The sequence below is a fragment of the Hylaeus volcanicus genome, chromosome 1, assembly GCF_026283585.1.
Source record: "Hylaeus volcanicus isolate JK05 chromosome 1, UHH_iyHylVolc1.0_haploid, whole genome shotgun sequence".
Taxonomy (NCBI): domain Eukaryota; kingdom Metazoa; phylum Arthropoda; class Insecta; order Hymenoptera; family Colletidae; genus Hylaeus; species Hylaeus volcanicus.
Window position 1 is genome coordinate 21,901,016 of NC_071976.1, and position 27,409 is coordinate 21,928,424.

The 27,409-nt window shown below is 41.0% G+C and overlaps 2 protein-coding genes across 4 annotated transcripts in view; one reads left to right on the plus strand and one right to left on the minus strand.

Annotated features, from left to right (window-relative positions):
* Positions 1-21,920, plus strand: part of LOC128879025 (protein madd-4) — a 291,826-nt gene extending 269,906 nt beyond the window's left edge. Inside the window, exons 10-24 of one of the 2 annotated variants that reach the window (XM_054127809.1) lie at positions 4,144-4,285; positions 5,108-5,201; positions 9,446-9,837; positions 11,717-11,846; positions 12,664-12,877; positions 14,031-14,341; positions 14,882-15,009; positions 15,104-15,271; positions 15,749-15,918; positions 16,257-16,346; positions 16,716-17,697; positions 18,703-18,785; positions 18,876-19,262; positions 19,401-19,554; positions 20,005-21,920. In XM_054127809.1, the coding sequence (XP_053983784.1) occupies positions 4,144-4,285; positions 5,108-5,201; positions 9,446-9,837; positions 11,717-11,846; positions 12,664-12,877; positions 14,031-14,341; positions 14,882-15,009; positions 15,104-15,271; positions 15,749-15,918; positions 16,257-16,346; positions 16,716-17,697; positions 18,703-18,785; positions 18,876-19,262; positions 19,401-19,554; positions 20,005-20,105 (3,546 nt within the window). In that variant the 3' untranslated portion in view covers positions 20,106-21,920. The remainder of the gene's footprint in view (positions 1-4,143; positions 4,286-5,107; positions 5,202-9,445; positions 9,838-11,716; positions 11,847-12,663; positions 12,878-14,030; positions 14,342-14,881; positions 15,010-15,103; positions 15,272-15,748; positions 15,919-16,256; positions 16,347-16,715; positions 17,698-18,702; positions 18,786-18,875; positions 19,263-19,400; positions 19,555-20,004) is intronic. The other variant, XM_054127816.1, reaches the window with a different exon arrangement.
* A 149-nt stretch (positions 21,921-22,069) lies between these two features.
* Positions 22,070-26,596, minus strand: LOC128879078 (hydroxylysine kinase). Of its 2 annotated transcripts, none has more exons than XM_054127910.1 (2): positions 26,224-26,596; positions 22,070-24,628 (listed from the first exon to the last, which is right to left on the minus strand). In XM_054127910.1, the coding sequence occupies exon 2, from the start codon at positions 24,613-24,615 to the stop codon at positions 23,533-23,535; it is 1,083 nt and encodes a 360-aa protein (XP_053983885.1). In that variant the 5' UTR covers positions 24,616-24,628; positions 26,224-26,596; the 3' UTR covers positions 22,070-23,532. The 2 variants fall into 2 exon arrangements, with proteins under 2 accessions (XP_053983885.1, XP_053983893.1); XM_054127918.1 differs by lacking the exon at positions 26,224-26,596 and adding an exon at positions 25,219-25,343.
* Positions 26,597-27,409: the final 813 nt, after the last annotated feature.

Here is a 27,409-nt window from a genome sequence, read left to right on the forward strand (position 1 = left end):
TCACGATGAGTTCTAGGGGAAGTTAATTAATCCGGGACAACAGAAAATTTGGGAATATTTTATTTTTATAAGTAAACTCGATTTAATAAGCAGTTCTACTTGAATATTCACTTGACATTTCGAGGCATATTAATTATTTACCAACGTCGCGCTTATACTTTAACGCAGATGTAAATAGAATGAAATATACGTAATGTATAAGTATGAAATATAAAAATAACTATAAGCTGGAACCATTTTATTCCTAGGGTATATCGAAACAAGTGAAACAATGGTGAGCTTCACAAGATTATAACGAATTAAACCGGTAGACAATGACTGCGTTCATTATTACTCCTAATTAATATTACGCATTACGGGGGACACAAAATGAGCCTTTCTGTTTAGAGTCAGTCTACCGTGCGCGTTTCTCCAAAACATCATGGCGTTCAGTGTCGTTCAATGCGGTATTATTAAACCCATTATACATATCACGCATTGTTCCGGTATCGAATATGAGAATGACGCGTTACTAGACTGCGAATTTTTATGTATTTAGAGGAAATTTTAATGCGCAAGACACTACAGAATGCGCACAGTATGGAATAATACAAAAAATATTGAAAGTAAAGTTCATACTGCAATATTTATAGAGTAAAATAAATTCCTATTTAGATTCTGCTTTTGTAGGTACGTTTGTTAAGAATCTGTTTTCCATAAAGATCCGCAGTCTACGCGTTACCATTACATTTATTCATGAAATTTATGTTCAGTTGTCAAACTATATATTTAAATCCACGTATCACAAATTGGAGTAACATTTTTTTAATCGAAATAAGATCCAGTGCGATTTGCACATTTTTACCAACGAACAGTCAATATAGCATAAAATTCTATTGTTCTGGAATTGATAAATTCTTTGATCGCATTTTCAGCAGCTGCTCGATTGGTAAATATCTTTCCTTGCAAGTAGTGGTCCAGATGTTTGAAGATGCCAAATGCATCGTTAAAATTACGAATCCCAGTTGCAGCTTTATTATTCAGTTTATATTTATATAAGAATATTAGACGAACTTGCTCAGTATCCGTTGCGAAGTAAATAACTGCGAAGTGAAGACAAATTAACAGTAAAAACAAAAGCAAAACGAAAGCAACGTAAATAGAATAAAGCGAACTGTTATCCCAAAACCAAGCATCAAAGTTCGAAAACCGACATTAATTTCTTACCAACCTAATATTTAAAAAAAAAAAATAGAGATATCCCTATAAAATCGAAGTAAAAGGGTGAAGATAAAATGGCGATGAAATCGACGGGAAGACACTCGACGAGGAAGGCCACAAGTAAAAACGAGTGATCGGGGTTAGAGGCGCGGGGGAGGGGGGTGGCAGAAGCAAACACCGATAGAGGTGGTAAAAGAGAAGGCAGAGTGCCTAAGTCGAGCGGGTTTCCGCTTTTCCGTTCGTGTTACCTTTCCACCTTCGACGTCTTGAACGATAGCTCCCAGCATCCGTGGGCTTTTTGTTCCTCGTCCCTCTCACTCGTTCGCTTCTAAACCGCTCAACCCTCCCCCAGGTTCTTACTTTCCCGATCAAACGGACTTTATTCTCGTCGAGAGAAGTTTGAGGCCACCAAGGTGCCTTCGAGACGTCTACCTGCGAACCAACGCGCTAAAAATGGCACCCCTCGTCGCTCGTGATTCGGGTGCCCGCGTAAAATCGAATCTGATCGTACCATGATGAAAAAAAAAAAAAAGAAAGCAGCACAGGGAATCAGTATGCCGCGATGGGGATCTCGATCGCGTTTCCTCCGACGCTAATCAAATCCAGTGGCACCGCTCGTTCCGATCGGGAATTTACTTGGCTTCCTACCTTGCTAATTCCGCACGCGAGGAAATTTAATCAGAAAGGCTTTTTCATTGTATTAATCGCGCCTCGCTGCGTTCCCGCGATGCCTCGCAGCTCGTGTACGCGGCCGCTGAAAAGAAGAGTTTCTACGTCAGAAGGGATCAACAGAAGCAATTACTTCGTGTCTTCCGTGACGGGAAGCAAAGAGGTCAGGCTCGCCCGTGAGCTTTGTTTCCGGATTTACAACGCCCCGCGGACGAAATTTGTTCGATGCCACGCTCGTCTCCTGGAAGCGAAACTCGTACGTTGGACGAATGCGACGAGGTCTGCGAAAAATTTGACTGGAATTGCACGGTTCCTCTTTGGAAACCGGAGTCGTGAATTTTTTTAGTGAGGGTTTATCAGAGTTGCGAGGAACTTATATTGTTATTAATCGTTTGTATCGTTCTTTAACCCTTTCGGCTCTGCTGTCCTCTATCAGGGTGGAACCAAAAGTTCGTGCATTTTTATTTACGTTGTTTCAGTTCGTGCGATTTTTTTATGTCACTAAAATTATTTGTATGTAAATCTCATATACCATTTCGTAGCTTTTGAAAAGCTCTTTCATATTTAATTATTAGCTACATTAATTTATTGATCGTTTAATTTCTTTTTTTTCGTTTTAATAAAATTATGGAAAATTTTGAAATTTGAGTACTTTTACGTCACTACTGAAGCAGGAAAGAAAGTATTATATTCGGTAACTTCATCATCAAAAAATTGCACAAACTGAAGCAACGTACAAAATGCACACACTTTTGTTCACCCTAATATTTGAAATCTATTCGTTTCTCTTTTTAAAATTAAGTGTATTAAAGTAGGATTGGCCGTGGATCAAAAGACAGTTAAAAGAGGACAATTTATTCCACTGTAAATGACGTTCATTTTGTTTTTTTAACATATATTCTTGTGAGTCTCGATTCTAATGTGGCCAATGGCAACCGGATCTAGGATCGAAAGGGTTAAGATACCATAACCAGCGCTTTGGAAGCTTGAAAGAATGAAGTAAGTCTCATTCTAATTTGACGTGTACCTAGGCTTTCATTTTCCTATTATTCAATACAAAAAAAATGTTTTTCTTGTCTTCCCAGTTTCACTTACATTTTCCTAATTTCTTTAAATCGATATTAGGTATAAAACTGTTTACAGCAGAGCTACATTTTTTTTTTTTTTATTTAATTCTAATTTTGTTGTTCTATTAGTCTCTAAATTAGGCTCGTCATAAAAGATGTTTTCAAGCCTCGAACTGTCCTTAGTTTTGAAAGGCGATTATCAACAGTGCCAGAGAAATCCACAGAAACGAAAGATCCCTTTATTAAATTAAAACTGAAATTATTAAGATCGCAGGACGATTGATAAACACCGAGGTAGTCTCATAACTGGGTGCGCACAAATCTCGTATTCTCGGATCTCCTCCGATTTTCCTTGGCGTTCGTCCCCGTTTCTTTTCGACCTCCCTCGCCATACCTCGCTACGATAATGATCTCCGAGGTTTCGAGTTGCCCTGGAAGGATCTTTTAAATCTGTTGAACGTTAGAACGGAACCTTGCAAATACCACTTAGTATACGAAATTAGATTCTACAGTAGCGTCACGGGGGTTTATTGTTCCTTCGCTCTGCCTTTTCTTTGCGTTTCCACCGTGCTCTACGTTTCTATGGACTTTATCCTGCGCCGGGGAGTATTATCTTGACCCGTGCTCTTTTTCTTCCTCCCTTTTCCGCCTTTCTCTCCACTCTTTCGACCCAAGACACGAGCTGTTCACATTCCGCGAAAGAAAAGGCTCGAAAATGAAACAGAGTGTAAAATGTTTCAATTTCGGGACGTTTAGTTTCAACGATCTCACGAGATGAGGGATTTCATTTGGAAGGCGCAACGTTCGTTAGGTCGTCCCAGGTGGAACGGACGAATTCGTGATAGAATTTTCGATTAGGCCATAGTTCCATGCACGAACGATACACGTTGACCACCTTGAAGTAAACGCCTATGTTTCATTTACAAAAAAAAACTACGTATTTCGAGGCTCAAGTTTCCTACCATTTTCTTTCCATATTTGTTAAATTCATTAAAAAGTTGTACCGGGCACAAATGGAAGAAAAGTAAAACTAAGGGCTTACCAATTCTTGGAAATTACAGAAAGACACGAAACTACCTGGTAGCTACGATTTAACTGTTCCGATCGCGTTCAGGCTTCCTCCACCGTGTCATGTTTCCATTGTTCTCGTTTCGAAGGAATTCTCCGGCAGCATGAAATTTACTTTTTCGTGATGTGTGATCGATAGTGTTCCGTGACCTGTGGCACCGGCATCAGGACGAGGACAATCGAGTGCAGAGACGGGGTTGGTTCCATCTCGAAGGACTGCGATCCCTCCGAACGGCCCTACACCAAGCAGGAGTGCAAGACAAACATCGTCTGTCCGATATGTAAGTTTTATAAGTCGCCATTCCTATGCACCAGCGTCGAACACCGTTCCCGTGCCCCAATTTCAAACCGCCTTCCTCGAAATCCGCGTGCCGCGCAGAATCGTGCAACTCAACCGTGTGCTGGATTAGGGAATGCTCCATCCTCCAATCAAAATAACTAGACAAGCCCGCATATTTTCCTAACTCTCGTTCCTTGGAATAATTCTAATCTTCTCTTGCGATATTTACAGTGTAACTTTTATGTTTGGAACGTTCATTGCGATGATTGGGCCATATTCTCTTGGAAACGGTGTAGGAAGAATTAATTAATTTCTTTACTTCAAGGAAAAGAACCTACACAGTGCAAACAATATGCAAGAATATAAAAAAGATTGAAAGTAAAGTTCATGTTGTAATATTTGTAGAATAAAATGAATTCCTACTTAGGTTCAATTTTTGTAGGCGCGTTCCGCAGTCTAATTATTAGCTACATTAATTTATCGATCGTTTCATTTATTTTCGTTTTAGTAAAATCATTTCTTACTTCAAGGAAAGTTCAATTTCTTCTTTTTTTACTTCAAGGAAAAGATTTAATACAGCCAAGATTAAATCGTTATTTTAATAAAAAGTGATATTAAAATTGCTGTTTCGAGAAAAGATATTATTCCATAAAATGTTCGTTCATCCTCTCTAATAATTCCTATCTCCAATAACTACAAATCTATTTAGTAAGGAGTGAATGGGTTAAATAAATGTCTTTATTATGAGAATTGTAAATGTGAGAGTAAATTTTCTATAAAATTAAACACATCCTTAATAAATAACGTGAATGTTTGTGTTCAGTCGGCGACGAGATGACGCAGCCACTGATGCAACCGTACCCACCCCCGCCAGTGTCCGAGAAGCTGATCGACCAGCCCATCCCTTCGGAATCCACGTGAGTAGCCGACGAAAAATTGATAAACAGACATATGAAACACGCGACACACGCTCAGCTGGCCCGGTTGTCTCAGCGTCGTTTGCATAGATGTCTTAGAGCTTAACGTCGCTTGCCCTTAACACACGAAACATGTACAAACAGAGCTAGATAGACATCTTTCCATCTTAAAAGCATTCATTTCTTGACGTCAATTGGTCTGTCCCGACAGATATACGAACTACTTTGCCTGTGGCTGGTTGTATCTGAGGTATCCCATTACTGTGTCTCTTTCTTCTATCACTTTAACTTCTTTTTTCTTCTCTGTCTACCTTTTGTTTCTTCTTCGATTCCTCTCTCTCTCTCTCTGTCTCTCTCTCTCTCTCTCTCTCTCTCTCTGTCTCTCGCACTCAGCCCGCGCCCGGGTTCACTTTCTCTGTGTTTTCTTCTTTTTTTCTTTTTTCTTAACGTTCCTCCCTCCGCTTCCGTGTCTCCGCCAGAACCCCTTCAACCCCTGCTTCCCGAACTCCCAACGCTACACGCCTCCAGACGGTGCAAAGCACACCGACGTTTGCTCCTCTCCTCCACCCGTTGGGCGAATTTTTCTCTGTTTTTCTTTGTTACCGAGCCACTAAGCCCCCTCCATCCTTCTTCCCAGCGTGTCGGTAGTTTCGTAGATTCCCCGCACGCTTGTGTAACTCACCGCAGAGCCGCGAAGTCCGACGACGCTCCTCTTTTTGGAGCGAAATCAAGGCTAAGCGAGTTTTAGAAGCATTCGGCCCCTGCCACCCTTCTTGCCAGTTGGGATTTCCATCGAACGTTTCGCTTCTGAACCACTAGCCAACTTCCCATCCCTGGACAAGGTATTTCCCAATGCAATAGGGTACGAAGGGGTTGATAACAAATTTTTTATTAAAAAGGAAGATTCTTTTTACATTCTTTAGAATAATTAATTTCGGAATTGCGTTATAATAGTAGAATTTCAAGAGAACCACGAATGAAACGCTTGGAGAAATCTCAATCTATAAAGAGCAGAATCGATTTCTTTAACCTGAATAAACTAATAATCTGTGAAAGCACTTCCTTTTAGCCCGTCTTTTCATCCAAGACCAGGACTTAACCAGGGACAGTTCTTTATTTCCCCATGCAATAGTTCCTGAAGGGATTGTTATCAAATTTCTTACAGAAAAAAAGTATTTTCATCCATTCTTAACAATAATTAATTTCTTAACTGCGTTATAATTAATAATTGAGTGACACACTCCGATTTTGATGAAACTTGGTACACTTGTTTGTGGGACCTTCCAATGAAGTGCATCATCTTCAGTTCATGCCAGATAATCGTAAACTCATACACACCGTTGAATTCAAAATAAAAAAACGTTTTTACCGATCCTGAAATAAATTAAGATTTTCAAAAATTTCAGGGGGAGGTGGTTCATTTTTGAAAAAAAAAATTTTCTTTTTGAAAATTCGTTGGTACCGATTTATTGGTCTCTAAAAACAGTGCAATGTTTACTTGAACATTTTTATTGTATCTTTTATGATTTCCGAGTTATAAATGCAGAAGTAAAAAAAGCTGCTCAGACAGAAGGGGTAGTTTCTCCCTTTAAACGCAAAAGTGGCACGAAATGAAGATGGTGCGTTTCGTTGGAAGGTCTCACAAACAAGTGTACCATCAAGACCATTCAAGATAAATGGAACACTGTATGGAAAAACTCCTGTCAAACTCTAATACACAGAATCAGGAAAGACTTTTACGAAACCAGTCCGTCCAAAACACTCAAAAAAAAAAGAACAAGTAGTAATTGACCGAGTAAAAATAGGACACACAAATTTCACTTATATTCATCTAATCAAAAATCAAGAAAAACCTACATGTACCAGTTGCAACACGCCGAACACAATAAAACACATCATCACCTCCTGCGTCAAGTACCAACGAGAAAGAAGAAAATTCAAAATCCATGAAAAAATCGAAAACGCCACCAGTACAATTGAAAATTGTAATAACTTAATCATGTTCCTTAAACAAACAAAACTATTCACCCAAATTTAGACGTACCAGAAATTCATGTAGTTGCTAATAACCCTGTGAGGTGAATATAACTATAAAAACACAATAAAAAAAGACCAAGTGCACCAAGTTTCATCAAAATCGGAGCGTGTCACTCACCGATGTTTCCTTATCAGCGAAACTTCAATCTATACAGAACAAAATCAATTACTTTGACCTAAGTAAACCAATACTCTTTAAAAGCACACTTCCTTTTTCGCTGGTCTCTATCGTGCGTCAGCAAGAATATTGCAAAAGTACGATTAGCCCTATAATTCGGCCTGTGTTTTTCTTTTCGCCGTTCGTCTCGGACGCGAGTGGGAATCTCCATGATCCGCGAAAAATAGTTTTTCCGCGGGCCGCGACAGGGGCTCACTTTTCTGCTGACGCACAACAGTTTCCCAACTCGAATCCTCCGTCCCCGCTTAAATTCGAGGGGTCGGGCATAATCCCTTTCCCCTCCCTGCTCGTTCTTTCGGCTAACTTTTTCCTGGCTCTTTGCTCCTAATGCATTTATGAGATTACGAGATTTACCGTGATTTAATTAGCTCATAACGCGAATGCCCGTAGAACAAGTATTAGCATAGACTTACGATGATAATGTTAACGTAGACTGTTACCGTCTCTCCTTTTTCCCGACGATGTTTTCACAGTTTTCCGGCTTGCGTTATTCCGCGGTAACCCCGGTAGGCTTAGCATGCATAATTTATAGCTTAGAACTGTTCCCCCGCAACCCTTCTCCGTTGGCCGACTGGAGAATTTTACACGAGTACCCCGGCCAGATTCTTCGACGAGAATTACGACCCGACGCGAGGATCTGCTGCGCGTCTTGTTTCCAGCTTTGGAAACGAGAATATCTTATCGAAGAATACATTAAACTCTATATTTCGAAATAAACGCAATCTTTACGGGTAGTTCGATTAGCGTGGCGATCAAGACACTCTCTCCAATTAAAAGCGTCGTTAGAGATAAAAATCATCGATTGGGAGACGAAAACGGGCACCTCTGCGAATAAATATCACCGGTTTCGAATCTCGACGGTGGAAAAAAGCGAGCGAAAGGCGAAAGCTCCAACGTAATTCTGAAATAACCGCCTGTTATTTATACGATTCCAATCGATGACGGGGACGGTCGTACACGTCGCTTTATGAGCTACGAATAGCCAAAGGAGTCCAATAAAGTCTACATCGTACGTGACGTTTGACTCGAGAATAAAGAAAGAAATCGTCGAATACTCGGACGCGTTCAGCGCGAACTCTGTCTTCCCTTTGTGTTTTGTCTCGTATTGACGGACCGTTGAGAAAGAAAGAATTCAAATCAGGATTTTGCATTCTATGTAAAACTTCGGGAATTCTGAACGACTTCGCGAGTCCTGGCTTCGTGATTCCTGACCTCTGCGTGGCATGGACACCTCCGAGAGCCTGTTGAAGTCTATCCTTTCTCCTAATAATTAATAGTTTTACAATTCAGAGTCACCTTCTCTAGCAATGCTTACCAAAGTAGGCACTACCTACTGTGGACGCCAAATAAAATTTTCAATTGGGAATAATCAGTGCCGATACCAATTACGTTTTCTATTTTTACATACAATTAACTACTTGACAAAGCTCCAGAACTTGTTTAAATCGTAAACTAAATCAGCATCGAAGCTCTAACGAAGTCTACAACAGAGAATTAACCCTTTGCACTCGAGAGGTGACTCTCAGTCACCACTAGGTTTCCTTTAGGTTTAATTTCTTTGGAACTCGAAGTGTCAATAAAATTATTGTTGTTGAGGCAAAGGTGACATGATTTTCCAATCTCAAATTAGAGATCTCATTTTCGAATTCAATGTAAGCTTAGCATTCGTGACACTAAAATGCTAAGAAAGGATCTCGAGTTGCTGACAGATACCAGAAAAAAAGGCCTCGAGTGCAAAGGGTTAGAGGCTACTCTTTTATTTGGGATAAAAAAAATAGAGTTCTTTTACATTTCTATTGCTCAAGGTCTTTTGGATGTCAACAAAAATATTTAGTTACCAAAGTAATAACCGTTTATATCACAAAACCGTCCCGTCAGCTTAACTGAACACTAAACTCGTGGTATTTCGAAGCGAATCCTCAGTTCGAATCCTAACCAAGACAAAAACCACAGAGAAACTCCGAGAAAGGCTCGAAAAATGAAAGGAACGCGATTTCGAACGCGAGTCATCAATCGAACGACCCTTCAGGTTCATCGCCGACGAATGGTCGCCGTGCAGCGTCACCTGCGGCGAGGGCACCAGGCACCGCGACGTCCGTTGCAAGATATTCCTCGAGTTCAGTCGAACCATCGCTAACCTGCCGGATCGACAGTGCTCGGGCCCGAAACCGAGCAAAGTGGAGAAGTGCGTGATGGAGCCGTGCAACATGATAGAGAACAGCCTGTCTTACGGTATCGACACTGTTGGCGACAGTGGATACGCCGAGCCCAGCTTGACGGACACCTACAGGTCCTCTGCAGGCAGTTCTGGCGGAAGTGGCTACGACGGAAGCATCAAGGTCGCCCCAGGAAGCGACGTGCAGACCACCTACTCGTGGAAACAGGCTGGTTACACACCTTGCACCGCCACTTGCCTTGGAGGTGAGCGATCCTCGTTTTGTAATTATAATTCAGCTCCTAATATACACAGTGATCCGGCGCACTGCTTTTCGTGGCCAAAATTATTTTAACGTTATTTAAAGATTCAAGGTTGTATTGTCATAGGTCGTTGAATTCGTCTCGACACCTGCTGCAATATCATGAAGTCATAAATATATGTTAACGTTTAAAAAATCGAAGTGGTCTCAATTATTCATTTAAAAAAAAAAATTGGTGTTATTGTTTATACTGGAATTTGTAAAGCTGTTGATACTGATCAACTTTTATTAGAAACATTTTATTATCAGATCATCAGAAATGTCTGAAAAATTGTGCTAAAAAAAATTTCTCTGTAAAGTTGAAGTTGAGAAATTAGATTTTGGCTACGAAAAGCGGACCGATAGACCACTATGCGACGGTGATTAACAGTAGGATCGTTTATAGTATAAAATAGAGATGAAGGGGACTTGGATGAAAATGATATAGTGTGTTGAGATGCTTTGTTAGGTTTTTACATATGATTTAAATTTGTGAGAATTCTACTATAAGTTGGAATATTGATAAACTTTTGATGAGTGTAAAGTGTTAGGAAATGAATTCCGTGAATTTACGTTCAATCATATCGCAGGGATTTGTAGTACTCTAAAAGATTACACTGGATGGTTTTGGTTATAAAAACACTTTAATGTGTCGCTGATATAGAAGATATCATATGGCATAACCGTATATAGATTTTTAGATTGCCTATTGCCATAACAATTAGTAAGCATTACCTCATTAAATCATTCATAACTGAAGACTAAGTAAAAATATTTACTTATCGTTTTCATACTTTATATCCTACCTAAGTCAATCTAATCTCCATTACAAGAAATCTATGTATATGTAACGTAAGTCTTAACCTGATGGACATTAAAGTGTACCTATACCTAGCCAGCAAATGTCCTTACATTTAATTATTTTAAACTCTAGGTTCATGTAACATGTCCCACTTTCATATCGTTCGCTTCATCCGTCAACTGTTTCCAGTAGCGTCTTAAGCCGACGACTGACTTGCAACTGAACATTGTAATGTAACGCAAGCATTCGCTTAGTTTGGACGGACTAGCGAGCAACGAATCGAGCCGTTCTTGCGCTCGGTTCGCGCTCGACCGTGCGTCGCTGGTCTGTAGGTTTTTTGACGAACCTCTTTGATCGTCTACTTTTCACTGAACTGCTGAGAAGGAAGCATTGAGAGAGAATTCAGCCGAGAGTTCGAAGCGAGTATTCGTGATTTCAAAAAGTACCTTGTAATGTAACGTTGGTGTCGAACCGTAAAATTCGTGCCGAGCAGTTACATTACAGCGTTCTGTTGCAAGTCAGTCGCCGGCTTTATAATTTCCTGACAGTTCTGTTCGTGGATTAAGAGCGAACCGAGAATAGCTGACGCGAGATTATTGCCAATTCTATGAATCAATCCTCGAATCGTGAGCTAGTCTTTCGACTGTCGTACTCGACGCTCGGAAAATCCTTTAACGGATCTATTCGGTGCGTAACCATTCGTAACCACCTCCCCCGTTCGTCGAATACTGTATTCAGTCGACTTCAGTCGACAGTCGATTTTCAACGATCAAATCAGGTGGGATTAACGGAAGGAAACCGCGTTCGTTCCACGTTACGCGCTTAATTATCCGGGATAATTCAACCCGATTATGCAATTAACAGCGCTTAGCAGCCGAGTCACCCGATTCGATTGCATCGAACTGACGGATTAAAGTTGAACGATACTTAGCCATCTCCTTAGACCGATAGCAAAGACAAAGATGCCAGTGTCAAAGACGCTCTGCGAAGCTCAGGATCCATTCGTGGATCGCGATATCGACAGTTCCCTTTGATCTTCCAGGTTTTCAGGATCTGATAATAAATTGCGTGCGGGACGACACGGGCAAAACCGTAATGCCTCTGCTCTGCACCGCCGAAACCAAGCCGGAAGCCAGGACAAGGGTCTGCAACGATCATTCTTGCCCTCCAAGGTAACCAAGATTAACTTACGTTAGGAAAAATAGTCCATTTTATTAACCGACTTCGAAAAGGAGGAAGTTACTCAGTTCGACATGTATATTTTTTCTTCTTCTTTTGTCTTCGTCTACTAGATACTATTTGCGTCGTGTTGAACCATTTTATTATATTATATTGTAAATTGTGTAGTAATCATTTGTGTATATTTCACGATACAATTATATACAGGGTGTCTCAAAAATGTTGGAGGTCCTTGAAAGGAGTGGTTCGGGAGGTGATTTATAACAATTTTCTCCTTAGCGAAAATGTTGCCCGAGACTTTGTTCAAGAGATATTAACAGAAAACCTCGACCAAACAGCGCGCGGCTGTTTAGCGCGTAGCCTGTGCTACCGCGGCTGCCTAACACGTACTCTATGCTACTGTGGCCGCCTATCGCGTAGCCTATACTGCTGCGGCCGCTCCACCGGCGTACTCGCGCTCTGATTGGTTGGGGTTTTCAGATAATATCTCCTTAAGTCTCGGACAACATTTTCGCTAAGTTTATTTTTTTAATTTGTGTTCAAAAGAACATTACGCAATGGTAACATACATACAGCCAAATATTAAAATCAAACCTATTGCAAGAGTACAATTCCATTTAAAACTCCACTATCAAATTTGAAACTTGGGTCAATATATTAAAAAAATATCCTACATCCTATAGTAAACGCTTGTTTTCCAAAACCACAACGTGTAAGGTATCCAACATGGACCTCTAAAAATTCTTCTTCTGGACAGTTACAAGCATCATCACCCTGAATCTGATTACCGCGATTAATTTCTGCCCGCAGGTGGAATTACAGCGATTTCTCGCCGTGCATGAGCTCGTGCGGGATCGGTATACAGACACGCGAAGTCACGTGCGTGCACGAGGTGACACGCAGCTCCACAGGTAAGATACAGTCAGTGCCAAACCACATGTGCCCGCAGCCGCAGCCAGCCGACAGACGATATTGCAACGTATTGGATTGCCCGATTAAATGGAGCACGGGAGAATGGAGCAAGGTACTTTTTCTCTGTTCGGTGAATTAAACGATCCCCCAACAACCACCGAAATCGCGTTAGCGGGATTTTCTCCCGCGTTACGAGTACTGCCTGGTATTTTCGGTACAAAATCAGACCTCTATCATTTTTATCCTTTAGAAGAGAACAGTTGGATCGGAATGAAAATTAGTATAGTCCAATTACTATAGTATAATTGTGGTATCTGGGAACTTTATATTAATGTGTGCGTTTGCTCGAGTCACCTTAGCCTTGTGTTGACAAATCTATTCGTAACCAGAGCGAATCGGTTAAATAATCACAACCGTTTTTAATTACCAAATAAACCAAAGTAGTAAGAACCTCGTTCTGAGAGTGTTTCGACCTTACCTCTAAACCTAAGTAACTTACTTACGCTTAGTAACGTAGTTAACACGTTGACTGCCGTGGGGGTCGCCGGTAACCGGCGCTCGATTTAGCTGCAGCGCCGTGGAGCCCACTGGTGACCGACGACGCGACCAATAGTAAGAATCCGTAATTAGAGTATATATCGATGCCGTTAAATTTTTAAATAATACCATTGTTATTATAGTGGTTTGAAGAAATTAATGCATACAGAACATGAAATAATAATTTTATTAATACAAGGAAAATATACATACTATTTTTGTTTCACACGGCGATGAGTTACATTGAAGCATGGTAGGCAAAGAAAAGGTGGACCAAAACAGTCGGCACAATACGTCGCCATTCTTTTAGTGCAATTCTTTGCTCTCGTTCTCCTTAGCTGTTTAAAATTTTTTCCGTAACAGATTTTGCAACAGTTTAAGACAACCGATAATCGCAAAAATGGTCTACAGTGCATCGAGGGTCACCAGTGACTCCCACTACAAAAAATGCATTTAACACCATTATATAATTCACCTTATCTGCTGTAGATAATATTTTAACGTAATATACGTCGCATAATGAAAAATTCATGTTGGCGCCATGGTCAAACCACGTAAAATGCGCCTGGCAGTCAACGTGTTAAAGGAATACTGCTTTTAAATAATTTAACATTATATGTGGAAGAATGTGAAACTCCAATTTGGGAGATCGATGTCAATAACAGTGGCAGAAATGATCGTATAAAATGTATATAAGAGGATCAGACGCGATCGACGGCGTGTTTCAGTGCTCGAAGCCCTGCAACGGGGGCGTGAAGAGGCGCAAAGTGGTCTGCGAACAAATAATGGCCCAAGGGCACAAGCAAAATCGCGAGGAGCATCAATGCCCGCCTGAAAAGCCTGCCTCAGAGAAGCTCTGCAATACCAAGTCGTGTCACAACATGGACGCGGGTCCGTTGCCGATTATCTCCAGCCAAAATACGACGTACAATCAAACGGACCCGGCCGGAGAAGTGAACCTGAAGATCGGAGGGGTGGCCAAGGTGTTCCAGGGCACGCTTTCGGTCAAGATCCGTTGTCCTGTCAGGGAATTCGACAAGTGAGTTCGCTATTCTCTAAAAACACCATTAACAGACTTCGCGAAGGATCAGGACGTCAGTCTTGGCGTTTCTCTTCATTTTTTTCTTGATTTTTTTATCTCTGACCATGTTGACACATTTTAGATGACAGATTTAAGGTAATTTTTTTGTTCATAGTCTAACGAGCAACACAAACAAACGCAAGTCAGTTTTTACGTAGTTTAGGCCCAATTGGAGTTAGACCCAAGTCTCGATCATATTATTTTATAATATATGCCATTTTACATGCAGCCAGTCCCATAAATATTCGTGCCCTTTACGTCTATCGAAGATATTCATCTAAATTAAATTTGATGTTTCCAAATAAATGTACTATTATCAATATGTATATGAATAAGCTCTATATTTATAAAGAAAAATTTACTTGGAAACATCAAACCTGTCGTTTAATTTCGAAAAAATTCTTGATACACATACAGAGAGTACGAATATTTCTGGCTGTAAGGAAGTTTGAGTTATGAAAATGGTAAGGGCACCAGCTAAAATCGCAACGTTTCCAGGTCGCAGATCAAATGGACCAAGGACAACAAGGAATTAAGGAGATCGAGGAAGTACAAGATCAGCAGGAAGGGAGCGCTGAAGATAAATCGCATAACAGAAGCGGATTCTGGTGTTTACGCGTGCATAGGTAAATGTTCAACTTCGTCGAACACGATGCACCGAATTTCTTAATGTATCTTGGGCGCGATAAAAATGATCGTTGCGCGTATTTTTTTTTCCAGCGGGTAACTCGCACGCGGAGACGCAACTGATAGTAAAATTTCGCTCCAAGGAGCAGCTAAGCAGCGAGGAATATTTGCGACTTAGCAATTCCGTCCATCTTCAACGAAACGCCAACTTGGATTCAGCGCCAGCGAATTCTGGTGAAAGTCTTTACACCGATCGGGCGGGTAAAGATTTGTTGCAGCATTATTTATCACGTTTTCCGATCCATAAATATTGTTTAACTCGTTTATTGTTTAAACTGTTTAAATCTGGTTTAATCTTTTTTGGTATACAAATGATATTAAATTCGAAATTACTGTAGTATCTGCGCCTCCCACACCCAACAATAAGGAGTCGAAACGAGAACACGAAACGTAGGGTACGGGATTGGTCGTGTAGATAAAGCTTTCGTTTTTCGTAGCTAAGGTTTTCGTTTAGACTCCTACATTGTAGATTATGATTTTGTGTGCCATAGAAGATTTAAACTGTATTATTCTCAATAATAATTCATAGGCATTATTCACGTTATCCTGCGAAAGGTTGTTACAGTAAAGTCTCCATAAATGCACAAATATCTCTACCATAAATACACTAGTTCAGTCCTCAGTTTGTCCATTAATGGGTACTTTACTGTATAATGATTTTAAACAAATCTGCTGCAGCCGCCTATGGGAATCGTTTCGCACCCATCGACAGCGAAGATTTGAGTCACGAGCGAGCGTTTACTAGCAAACCAACGACGAAGCCACACCAGAGGAAGCAAAAGACCAGCCCGACACCGCCAGATTCCACACTCTTACGCAAAGAACACACCGTAACCTCGCAGAACCAGGTAAGATCGTTAAGATCGTATCCTTGATTCCACTCTCGAAAATATTTTTAATCTTTTCATTGCTGAGTCAGTGGATACAAAAAAGGACCTCTACGCTGTATTATCCTCGCAATACATTTTTTAATAATTATTCTTGTAAATATGCAACGTTCACACAGTGTTCTCTTCAGCATTTAGAATAAAATAGTATTGTACGAATATACTCGAGAAGCAATTAAAAGGTTAAATACCTGGATGAACGCATGATGAACTAATTCTCCGTCTCTAATTCTTTACTTTCCTGCTTTCTATACGCGTGGACAAACTTTGTATGGTGATGGATATTGTTAATTTATCAGCCGGGATACCACGAATCCGTGGAATCAACCGCATCGTCAAGTGCCTCTGCTCTCGTACCGCACTTAACTTATTTTATATCGAATTTAAAGGTAAGACCATCTGAGCAAACTATGCCAGCAAGACTAATCGTCCAATTCAACTTCCCTTTTCATTTATCTGTGAAACATATCCAAGCTATTTCCGTTAACTCTCCCTTCTATCTTCACCGGATCATCTCGTAAGTCTCTGCACATTTATACCAAAGTAACCTTACTCCAAGAAAATATTTAACTTCTTAAAAGCGATGGTTAATCGAGTAGCCACGGTTAACAATCGAAGCAGATAAATACTCAGAGACTTACAAAATGACCCGACATCTTGCTCACTTGAGAACTCACGCATTTCTTCTCTTCCACTAATTGTCGTCGTCGTTCAACGAAAACTCAAATCGTGCGTTTTAATTGTTAATCCTCCCCTAGGAGTACTGGCCCTTCAAAAGCGAAGGTTCCTCAGGAAGGTCCCACAGGACCGCCCCATTAACGTACATCGACGACGTACGAAAAGAAGCAGTGGCGGCGAAACGCACCATGCCAAACAGGACTTCCGGTCTGAGGTACCAGAACGTGGAGGAGAACTTGGACAGTTTGTACCGCAACACGGCCATTCCAGACCAGATCTTCGGGCCAGACGAGGAGAGGATATTCATCGACGTCGATGCCTACGACTTGGACGAGTCCGTGTACGAGCTCCAGCACAGCGAACCAGTGAAGATCACACCTGTTGCTAGCAAAGACAATCTAGCGACGCCTACGATCTCCGACTACGTCGAGGAATCGCTGAAGAACGTGAAGAGGCAATGGCAAAATACCCCAGACGCAAAGACCCACTGGAACTCCACTCTCAAGGATCAAACGAAGGATTCTAAAGCGGAGACCACGTCGGATGGCGTCAGCTTGGGGGTGTATCATATTCCAGACACCAGTTCCAACCATGAAAGCTCCGAAAAATCTCACAGGATAGGGACCAATCGAAGGAATCACGACAGTTCTGAAAACCAACACGAACACGCTTACGCCACGATGTCGTTGAAGGGATTAGAAGACGTTTCGGGGAAACCAGATAAGGAAGAAGCGGTACTGGACAGGACGGAAGATTACGGGGAGATGCTCGAAGATGAAATGAAGAAACGGAGGGTGACCGTGGAGAACGATACCGTCAACGACGATATGGCTCGAACGATGAGTTCCAAGGACCTGGAGGAAGATGTCGGTGATCTGGCGACCGAGGATCGAGGGCTTACCGCGACGGAGAAGGATCAGGATTCGGCGGAGGACGAGATTGATTCTCGTGAGAGCTCCACCAATGGAGGGACCGAGAAGACCAGCAAACCGGATATTGTGGCTACTACAACTGGGACGAACACTACCATCGATTCCATTGGCGCGTCGCTTACGGTTATAGGTAAGGAAATTTAATCTAATTTTAATATCGTTTAACTTGAAAGATTTGTTTCTTTGTTGACTTCTATGGAAGGCTTCGTTAGTATAGAAGAGATAGAAGATGCATTGTTTAGTTTTATCTAGCAACTCGGTGAAGGATTGAAATCAGATATCCTGCTCTTTCACCTTGGAAGTACACATAGTAAATTTCTTTGTTCTCCTGTATTATGAATAATGAAATAAATAAAGTTAAGTTGTATGACCTTTCTATGGTATAATCAACCCTTGCTATTCTTTTCAAACTGTGTAACGGGAGATATTTATTCTGTTACTAACCACCCATTTCATCGCTTCACAGCATTTTTCACCATACAGGGTATCCCAAAAATGTTGTAACATTGAAAGGGGTAGTTCGGGGGGTGATTTGAAACAATTTTTTCCTTAGCGAAAATGTTGTCCGAGGCTTCGTTGAAGAGATATTAACAGAAAACACTAATCAATCAGAGCGCGCGTATACCGTTGGAGCGGCCGCGGTAGCGAAGGTTATGTGCTAAGCGGCCGCGCTTGTACGCGAACAAGCGACTCGACGTGCATCGAAGGACATTGGACGCGGCCGCTTAGCTCGTAGCCTTCGCTACTGCGACCGCTCCAACGGTATCCGCGCGCTCTGATTGGTCAGTGTTTTCCGTTAATATCTCCTCAACGAAGCCTCGGACAACATTTTCGCTAAGGAAAAAGTTGTTTCAAATCATCTCCCGAATCACCCCTTTCAAGGTGTTACAACATTTTTAGGACACCCTGTATAACGGAACATGAATTTCGGCTGTTCGAAAATAAAAAGATTTTTAATCTTAAAATTATAGAAATTAGTAAAATTGAAATTAAAACTTGCATAAATATAAACCCGCCGATACGATTTGAAAAAAATATAAAAATCCAAGGTTTGAACTTCCAACTACATCCGAGGAGGATCACACAACCTTTTGCTCAAAATTTATTGTTAATAATTAATTAACGCAACTTCCAGACGCCAACGAGGACCTTCTGTTCGAGTGGGTGACGACGGACTGGTCCAAGTGCTCTCAAACCTGTGGAGGAAGCGGATTTCAGGTAATGCAATTTCTGTTTAGACAATCACTTCCCGGATCACCTAGGATTAAGTTCATTTAAGAAGTATCTAACCTTCTCGCGTCTTTTAAGATGCGCGGAGCTCAGTGCACGGTGCGTTCGTCGAAACCAATCGGAAACTCGACTCGAGTGGCGCCAAGAACGGTGATAGGAGCAACGCTATGCGAGGACGCTGGACATCCGGTGCCTCAAAAGGTCAGACCATGCGGATTTGGAAAATGTCCTCAATGGCATACCACGGAATGGACCCCCTGCGAGACGTCCAGATGTTTCAACTGGAAAACAGCGATGCAGAGACGCGACGTCACCTGCCGTTTGGTCGACGACGAGGACAATGGCCAGCAGAACGTCACCTTGCTGGATCCCAACAAATGCGACGACACTGCCAGACCTCTGCAGAGGCAGGAGTGCTACAACGACATCTGCAAGGGCGTTTGGAGAGTTGGCGAATGGTCCGAAGTACGTTTCCTGAATTCTTTTAATTATATCAAAGTCAACCTTGTACATAGACTTGATCCTGTTTGATCTTCAAATCTTCTTTGTACAAGTATCGACGAAGCTTCACTTACGACCATAACTTTCGATTACACTCAACAGTGTACAGCGTCCTGCGAGGAGGACGGCATCAAGTACAGGATTCTCCAGTGCGTGTGGTTCGGAACGAAGAAACCAGCTGGCAACGCGTGCAGGGACATCCCACGACCACCTGTCATGAAGACGTGCAGGGGTCCACCGTGTCCTCAAACGCCAGGTAATACGTTCTCTATGAAATACAGTCCCTGGCCACCGAATTAAGACCGTTACATATTTTAAGCATTTTAGAGACACTCGCGTAGCTCGAGTGACTCGTCTCGACGAACTCTCTGACATGACTGACTTACGAACTAACCATTAGTTCGCTCACGCATCACAGACATTCTTTGTTCGTTCTCACCTATCGCTTGCACTCTGTTTAAATAAACGCATTCACCCTAAGGAACATTCTACCTAATCATATAAGCATTCGCTCGAAATTCGAACCAATAATTTAACATTTACTCAACACTGTCGTACATCACGAACCTCGTTCCATTCATCCAGCCGTACCATTTAAAAAACTAAACATAAGACAGAGACACGACGTCGCCTCGTCGTCGCCACAAATTTAATACAGTTGAAAGAAATGAAATTAAGAACAGGATCCTTATCCACGCTATTCCAGAGGACTGCAAGGACCACTCGCAGCTCTGCACCAGGGTGAAGACGATGAACATGTGCAGAGTGCCCCTTTACCAGAAGCAGTGCTGTCAATCGTGCCGCTAGGTCATCGGTAACAATTGTTGCACGAATGATAACGTTAGGTCGAGATGCGTCGAGAATCGCGCGTGGGAAGTACCGCAGATCGTGGCAACGAGTCCGAAGATTACCTGTCCGATTACCTGTGCGAATCGAGCGAACAGGGAAAAGGGAAAGTTCAGCGTTCGAATCTTTGAGCACGTTCGTCGCGTAACAGAAACATTCAAGTGCGACCACAAATTACTTCCGTTGGTAATCGTCACCCAGTCCTTCCCCCCGCGTACCCTTTGCACTTCTCTGTACCACCGAACCAACGTACTCGCGTCTGAGCACCGAGACCTTCGTGCGCCCCCGCCCCTCCCCTCAATAAGAATCCGATTCCTAATTGTGTGCTAATTAAAGCTATAATTTCCGAACGTGTGTAACCCGTTAGTTTGGCACCGTTCCTAATTGCGCGCGTGACCCAGGGGAGAACGAGGGAATTCCTGGCATTCGTCCAACAAAAAATAAAAGCTTAAAAAAAGAAAAAAAAGGGGAAAAAAGAATAAACGAGAAAGTTCGAGAAATTATATTGTTGAAGTTCGACGAGAATAGTAGAAAACCGTAATCGTATCCTCGAGAGGAAACTGTTCGCGAACGATAAATCATCGCGATTGGTGTTTCGAAAGACGAGCTTTGAAACTATTCAATCTCGGAGATGGGCAGAATTCTCGTCGAGACAGAAATTTCGTACGGCGAACGAAAGATGGACGATCGCTTGCTCTGTTACTCGTTCAGCGAAAATGAAACGACGAGTATTTCCCTAATCGAGTATACGTCACGGATAAATTGCTGTAAGTTGATTTTATTCGTTGTCTATCGTTCGAGTAAAATTTTGCCCATCTCTGTTCGATAGTTGAAACTGTTACGGCGGAAGGGAGCGCTGAACGGTACCCAGTTTGTCTACTCAACCGCGCTCCGTTAAAGGACGGCACAAAAATTCGTTCTTCGAGGCTTTATTTTTTTACGTACACTTCGACGACGCACGATCGACCGATTCGCTCGATCGGATTTCGAAAGCGCGCGATGGAATCATTTACCCGAAGACTGAAAACGCTACGCTTCTTCTGTGAACTGTTCTCGGTGTTCAACGTTACCCATCAGGACCCCTCGCAGGGGAAGAGACCTGATCTGTATCCCTCTAATTTTAATGCCCTTCGAACTGTTCGAACAACTAACAGGTTAGCAACACAGGGTCTGCTGGATAAGTCTTATCGATGTATTCGAAACGTAATTTCGAGAGAAATCGCAGTAATATCGCCCTTCGTGTCGAAACTGTTAACGTTACCAGATTATATTCGTAATAAAAACACGCAAATTCCCCCAACTATTTCATCGCGTAAGCTCGAGGTCCCTGGCCACCGTGCAATTGGGCCCGGGCACCATCGAACGTCAACACACCTTCCTCTTATCTATTTTCTCCCGAGACGTCTTCAAAACATTCCAAGCGTACCGTTCCGTGCATGTTTGTTACCTCGTTACGTTTCCTCGGAGTAAATGTGCGGTGTATTTATTGCGACGTTACCTCTGATTTCGACGATAAAAAATAAAGTATAGATTATATTAACGAACGACGGATGTTAAGTTAAAACGTACGATGAAATGGAAATAAAGAAGTTATCGAAGTTACTAACGACATAAGTTAAATAAATGAATTATTATACGCCTGCGAGCGCTTCGTCGGGCGTACGCAAACCGATAGATTCTAAGCAATAAAATTATATAGGTACTGTAATATACTATTTTGTTAATAACCTCTGGCGAAAATTCGTTAACATGAACGTTCCATTGTTAGCCGAGACAGCTCATAAAGGAAAATGAAACTTTACTTGTGTGCCTCTGGTCGCGTGCGACTACATACACACGCAAACGGTCACGTTTATTTTCATCTATGATAATTAAATTCTTTTAAATTAATTTTCATCCCTATCTACGAGAATATATATACACGAAATAAAGACTACTTTGTTTTGAGCACGAATCTCGAGCCCCCGTACGTTTCTTTCTTGCGTTGAATTTTTCACGTCCAACTTTCAATCTCGTTTGTACGATATTGTGAACAGATTTTCGCTATCAACGAATTTGCCTCAACACAGCTAGACAGTTTGCCAAAACGAGCTGACGTAAATGAAATGAGATATAAATAAATTAGTATATTATTGAAATCGAAATACAAAAAAAAAATATATATATATAAATATATAAATATATATATGAAAATATATAAATATATATAAATATATATATATATATATATATTACAAGCTACGTAAATAAGATGAAAGCGCACGCGGATAAAGAAAAAATTAACTTCTACACCTTAAGCGCAGGTAACAGCGTATTATCCAGGATCGAAATATTTATTGTCTTTACGGTATAATTACGTGCAAATTCTGTACATTATCCATGTATTTCGACAAGACATTTTAGTCAGTAATTAAAGTCCACGGTAATTGTTATTCGATCCAGTTTACACACAAGGTATGTGTTTTTCTTTAATGTCGTCTGCCAGTAACACACGAATTTCACCGTGAATTAATTTACGATATCTGCATTTTTGTATATACCACGATCTAGTTATGTAAAGTGACTCCACACTATTATACGAAGAGCATTATTGTTCATTATATCTATGTAAATATGTAACTGCCTAAATACGAATAAAACCAGAGGATATATCACTGCACAGTACCTTAAGTAATTTCTCCAAGAGATTCATTCAATGAAACAACTGTAAATTTATTTAAATGGGTGTATTTATTGCTTCACTAATTGACAATGATATTCGAACGTCGTTCAAACGGAGCTGGAAGCTCCTAACGATTTTAAGCATATTTAACAAGCTTATTTATATTAAATGATTATATTATTTAATTGACATTATAAAATTGATCGTGACGATACAAACTATATACGAATAAGACTTTTATTGCTATAGTCGCATGGAAATCAACTGGTCGTTCGTGTTATCACTATGATTGTACCAATTGCATGTAATACTGACTTTGTACTGATTGCGTTTAATACTGATTTTACAATATTAAAATTGTTTCTTTACCTGTGAATCTTAGAATCGACTTTTATTTTCGCAGTTTCACCGTGACGTTACCATTGCGAAAGTAATCGATAAGAATATGCATAAATTCAGGTTTTTTTCTTAGTAATACCCCAATCTCGCTATATTAAGGCTCATAATCATTGACTACACCTTATCCTTGTGTACTTTACGTATTGTAATGAGTTTCGTAAAAATACCGAGCATAATCCCAAAACAATTTCTCTCTCACCCAAAAACTTTTCTCACTCGAAAATCTCTATCCACAAAGAAAGGGGAGCCCCCCGAGCGACCAGTTAATGTCATCCCCCTCGAAATCATCCCGTTCTTCCCCACTCAAAGCCATCACATTTCTCCCCATCAGTCCATCAATCCCCAAATACGCAGAACCTCCTCCTGATCGAGCGGCCAAAGTTTCTTCAGCAAACTCCATCCCGACTTTTGCGTGATAAGGAGATACTCGTTTTGAGGATCGTGGATATGAGAGTAAGCGCCCATGACGAGGCTCTGGCAGATCCTCGCGGACACGGTGACCTTCAGGATACTCTTCTCCAGATCGGTCAGCTTCCTGACCTCTTGGTAGCCCTCGACGACGTGCTTGCCCATCGCCAGGTCGCCAGCCTGCAGGATCATGTAGCAAAGAGCGATGGCCAGCTCGAATATCAAACAAGCCCTGTGCGAATCCCCGAAATCTATCACGGCGGCTATGTCCCTGCCGTTAGGACTGATCACGATATTCTGCTCGTTCAAGTCCCCGTGTATGACGCCCTGCTCCAGCTGGGGGATCGCTAGGAGGACGTTTTGCTCGAAGGCGTGTATCACCTGGTGCGCCAGCGTTCTTTGTAACGCGTCGCTCACTGCGTAAGTGAACTGACGCAGCTTGGGCACCGAGGTCAACATCCACAGAGTGCTGTGGTCGTCGTAGGCGGGATGGGAGAAACCTGTGAGGACTTGGTCGAGGTTGGCCGTGAACCTGCCCACGTGTCGAAGCAGTTCGCCAGTGATTGGTACCCGATGCAGAAGCTCTCCGGGTCGATACACCAGCAGTCTCACCGCGTAGCTGTCCGTGGAACCGTTCGCTTTCAGTTTCTCCAGGGAGTAATAGGATCCGTTTAGGTTTTTCACTGGTTCGGGACAGATAACGTTTCGTTGGTTCAGGAAGATCAGCATCTCCGTCTGGGCCTCTATCACCTGTGTCTTCCGCGAGTCCAGAGAGTTGACGATCTTCAGGACGTAGCCGTGCTTGCTGATGGAAGGTATATGAGGATTGGATGGAAGATCCTCGCAAAGGACGCGGTAGTTACGGTCGTCGTACGCGTTCAATTCGGTCACAAGGGTTGTCTTCAGGCCGTAGAGCTTCTGGAGGAGATCAGAGGCCAGTTGGTCCCCACCAGGTGGTCGTATTCGCTGACCTGGGGTCAGGATGATGTCTTCCTTCTCCATTCTCGAGGTGTCCCTAGAAATGTTTCGAGGGTACGTCAGATCGAGAGGGTTTTTGTTTATTTATATAGTGTACCCACTGTATAAATACTTGTGTATATAGTGTAGATGGAAATTAATTCTGTGCTTTTCTAAAGTAGACATTCTAAGGAACGACATGTTTTTTTATCCTTGTAAAAAGAAAATTTACTGCATTTACTTCAATAATGTGCATAAGACATGTTTCTAAATACACGTATATGCAGTTTTCAACATAAAACTGTTATTTGAGGATATAGAAACATGGAAGAAGGCAGAATTTCCATTAGTTACATAACTAAATTTGAATTTAGTTAAATATAAAAATTGAAGTCTTCTCACAGGGTAGAAATTGGTATCGCCATCTAGCGGTGGAAAGGCCGAACTAATTTTCGAGCTTGTCGCTGGCGCCATCTACGGCAAAACGCCTAAGTTTGTCGTGAAAATAATCCTCACTATTGCCGCTAGATGGCGTTACTGATTCATTTATTATATATTTACATTTTCTTGCATATTCTCTTTGATTACGTTAAATAATGAGCTTGTAATCGTGTTACGAATCACTTCTTCAACGTAAAAGTCCCTTACCAGCTCACACCTTCAACGATTTCCCCGCACAGAATACCTATGTGTCGAGGTGATTACGCGACGCTAATCAGGCAGCCATGACACTGTCATGACAGCCTGATGTTTTCATCGTAAGGAAGCTCGTAAACACTACGCACAACGTATGTATTATCCCTTTCCACTCACATCAATAGTAACAATTGATTTCTAATCTTGCACTTGCTACTCTTGGCTAGCAATCATGCAATTTTACCATTACACCACGTAACGAATAACCATGTTACTATGGTATAATTTGTTTATTGATTGAACGACGTTTCTGTGAAACGTGCATACCAGAAGCTTCCCCCCGAATTGTGTGATATTTTTAAGAACACTTCCAAGTGTCTTGAATTGTGTCGAATGCAAAGCAGGCACAATAATAGATCAAAGAAATTAATAAAATCTAATCTTACAATAAGCCAGGGCCGGCGCAAGGTAGGTACAGCGCGTTCGCCGGAACCCGGCCCCGCGTTTTAAAAGGCCCCGCGGTCTACGAAAATTACTGAATTAAAAGGTACCGATTTCGATTAACTTTTTACAGACTGATGATACCATTAACGAATGGAAGCAATTTTTGCTGAGATGCAAAACATTTTTTTAGTAGCGATGATTAAATTGAAAGGTATGACAAAAATCATCAAAGTATTATTGTTGAATATTCATCTTATAAAAAATATATAGCATTTGTAAATAAATGATTCATCGTTGTAAAATTCAAGTATAGGATTTGAATGTGAATTCAGGCCCCGCAAAAGGTCACGCCGGCCCTGCAATAAGCATATTTTCTTCCGTTTAACTGTATCTCATCTCTATTTCTATTCTCCCTTTTCTCTAATTTCTAGCACCCACAACTTATACTTCATCTACCATCTTCTTTTTATTTGGTATTATTTAGAAACTTTGGATGTACTTGTACAGTATTTTCATTAATCAATTTTCCACGTAAATCAAGAGATAGACGTATTACAATTGTCTCTCACTTACCTGAGCGAGGATTTTCCTCTAAAAACACAGTTCACCAAGTTCACAAACGCGACATGGACAAATTGATCGAGCGGATATTAAAATATTTTTCGTACGCGTTAAAAATGTTTTAAAAAATCGTAGATCGAAAATTCAATGTATAGAAATTTATCAGGAATTCGATACTTGTAATTTTTTTGTTTGTCGATGGGGCGCCTTCAGCATCAAAAAATAGTAACGCTACAACAAAGTACACCACGCGCGTCGCGAATGAAGTTCAGGAAGCGAACTGTATGATCGTGTACGCAATAAATGCAGTTGACAACTCAATCAATTCCACTGGTAGGGTGTAAATGCGCGATGATTGATGTCGCTCATGCTTGGAGCAAATGTCTTAAAGTATCTTTTTATGTGCATACGCGCTCTATCGCCTCAATATATAACAAGCAGACTCTTATCTAGGCGATAAGAATGATAAAAAGATGCTCTAGATTCAATCTCACGATCGTTAATTGATGCTTTATTGCAATTTTCATCGATTCCAATCGATGCAATTTTACGTAGAGAGAGTTTGTTATTAAAAAATAAAATATTAAACTCCTTTACTTTTCTCAACATTTACAGCGTCATATTGGATAATGATATGGTAAAAATTAATTAATGCAGATGTAAAATAGCCTGTTCTGTAAATTGAAAAGATGTCTACACATGTACAAAATTTGACCAAATTTGATAAAATCATGTTGAGCTATATTTGAATTTTCGTAGAAGAATACAGGCAGAAAAACAAACAAAAATTACAGAAATTCATTTATTTTGGCTTTGATATTGGTAGAAAAGACGACGTTACAAAAATATTCTGTTTACAGATTTATCTGTATGTATAAATAATATATATTTAGGTATAGAAACATGTTAAAAGGATATATATTTCTATTAATTACATGACTAGAATTTCGTTTTATTCAAATACAAATATTTTCGCGCTCCAACGGGGTGACGATGGTATCGCCATCTAGAGGTGGATAGGCTGAACTAATTTTATAACATGTTGGTGGCGCCATCTACGGCAAAATTCTTAAGTTTGTCGTAAAAATAGTTCCTGCTAGTACAGCTAGATGACACTACCTGATAATTAATTCAAACTATCCACTGTAGTAACGATATTTCAATCAACAAAAGAAACGATGATAAGATAGTAGTAGAG

Excerpts from the sequence above, each read along its gene's own strand:
- LOC128879078 (XM_054127910.1), bottom strand. The coding sequence starts at position 24,615 with ATGGAGAAGGAAGACATCATCCTGACCCCAGGTCAGCGAATACGACCA.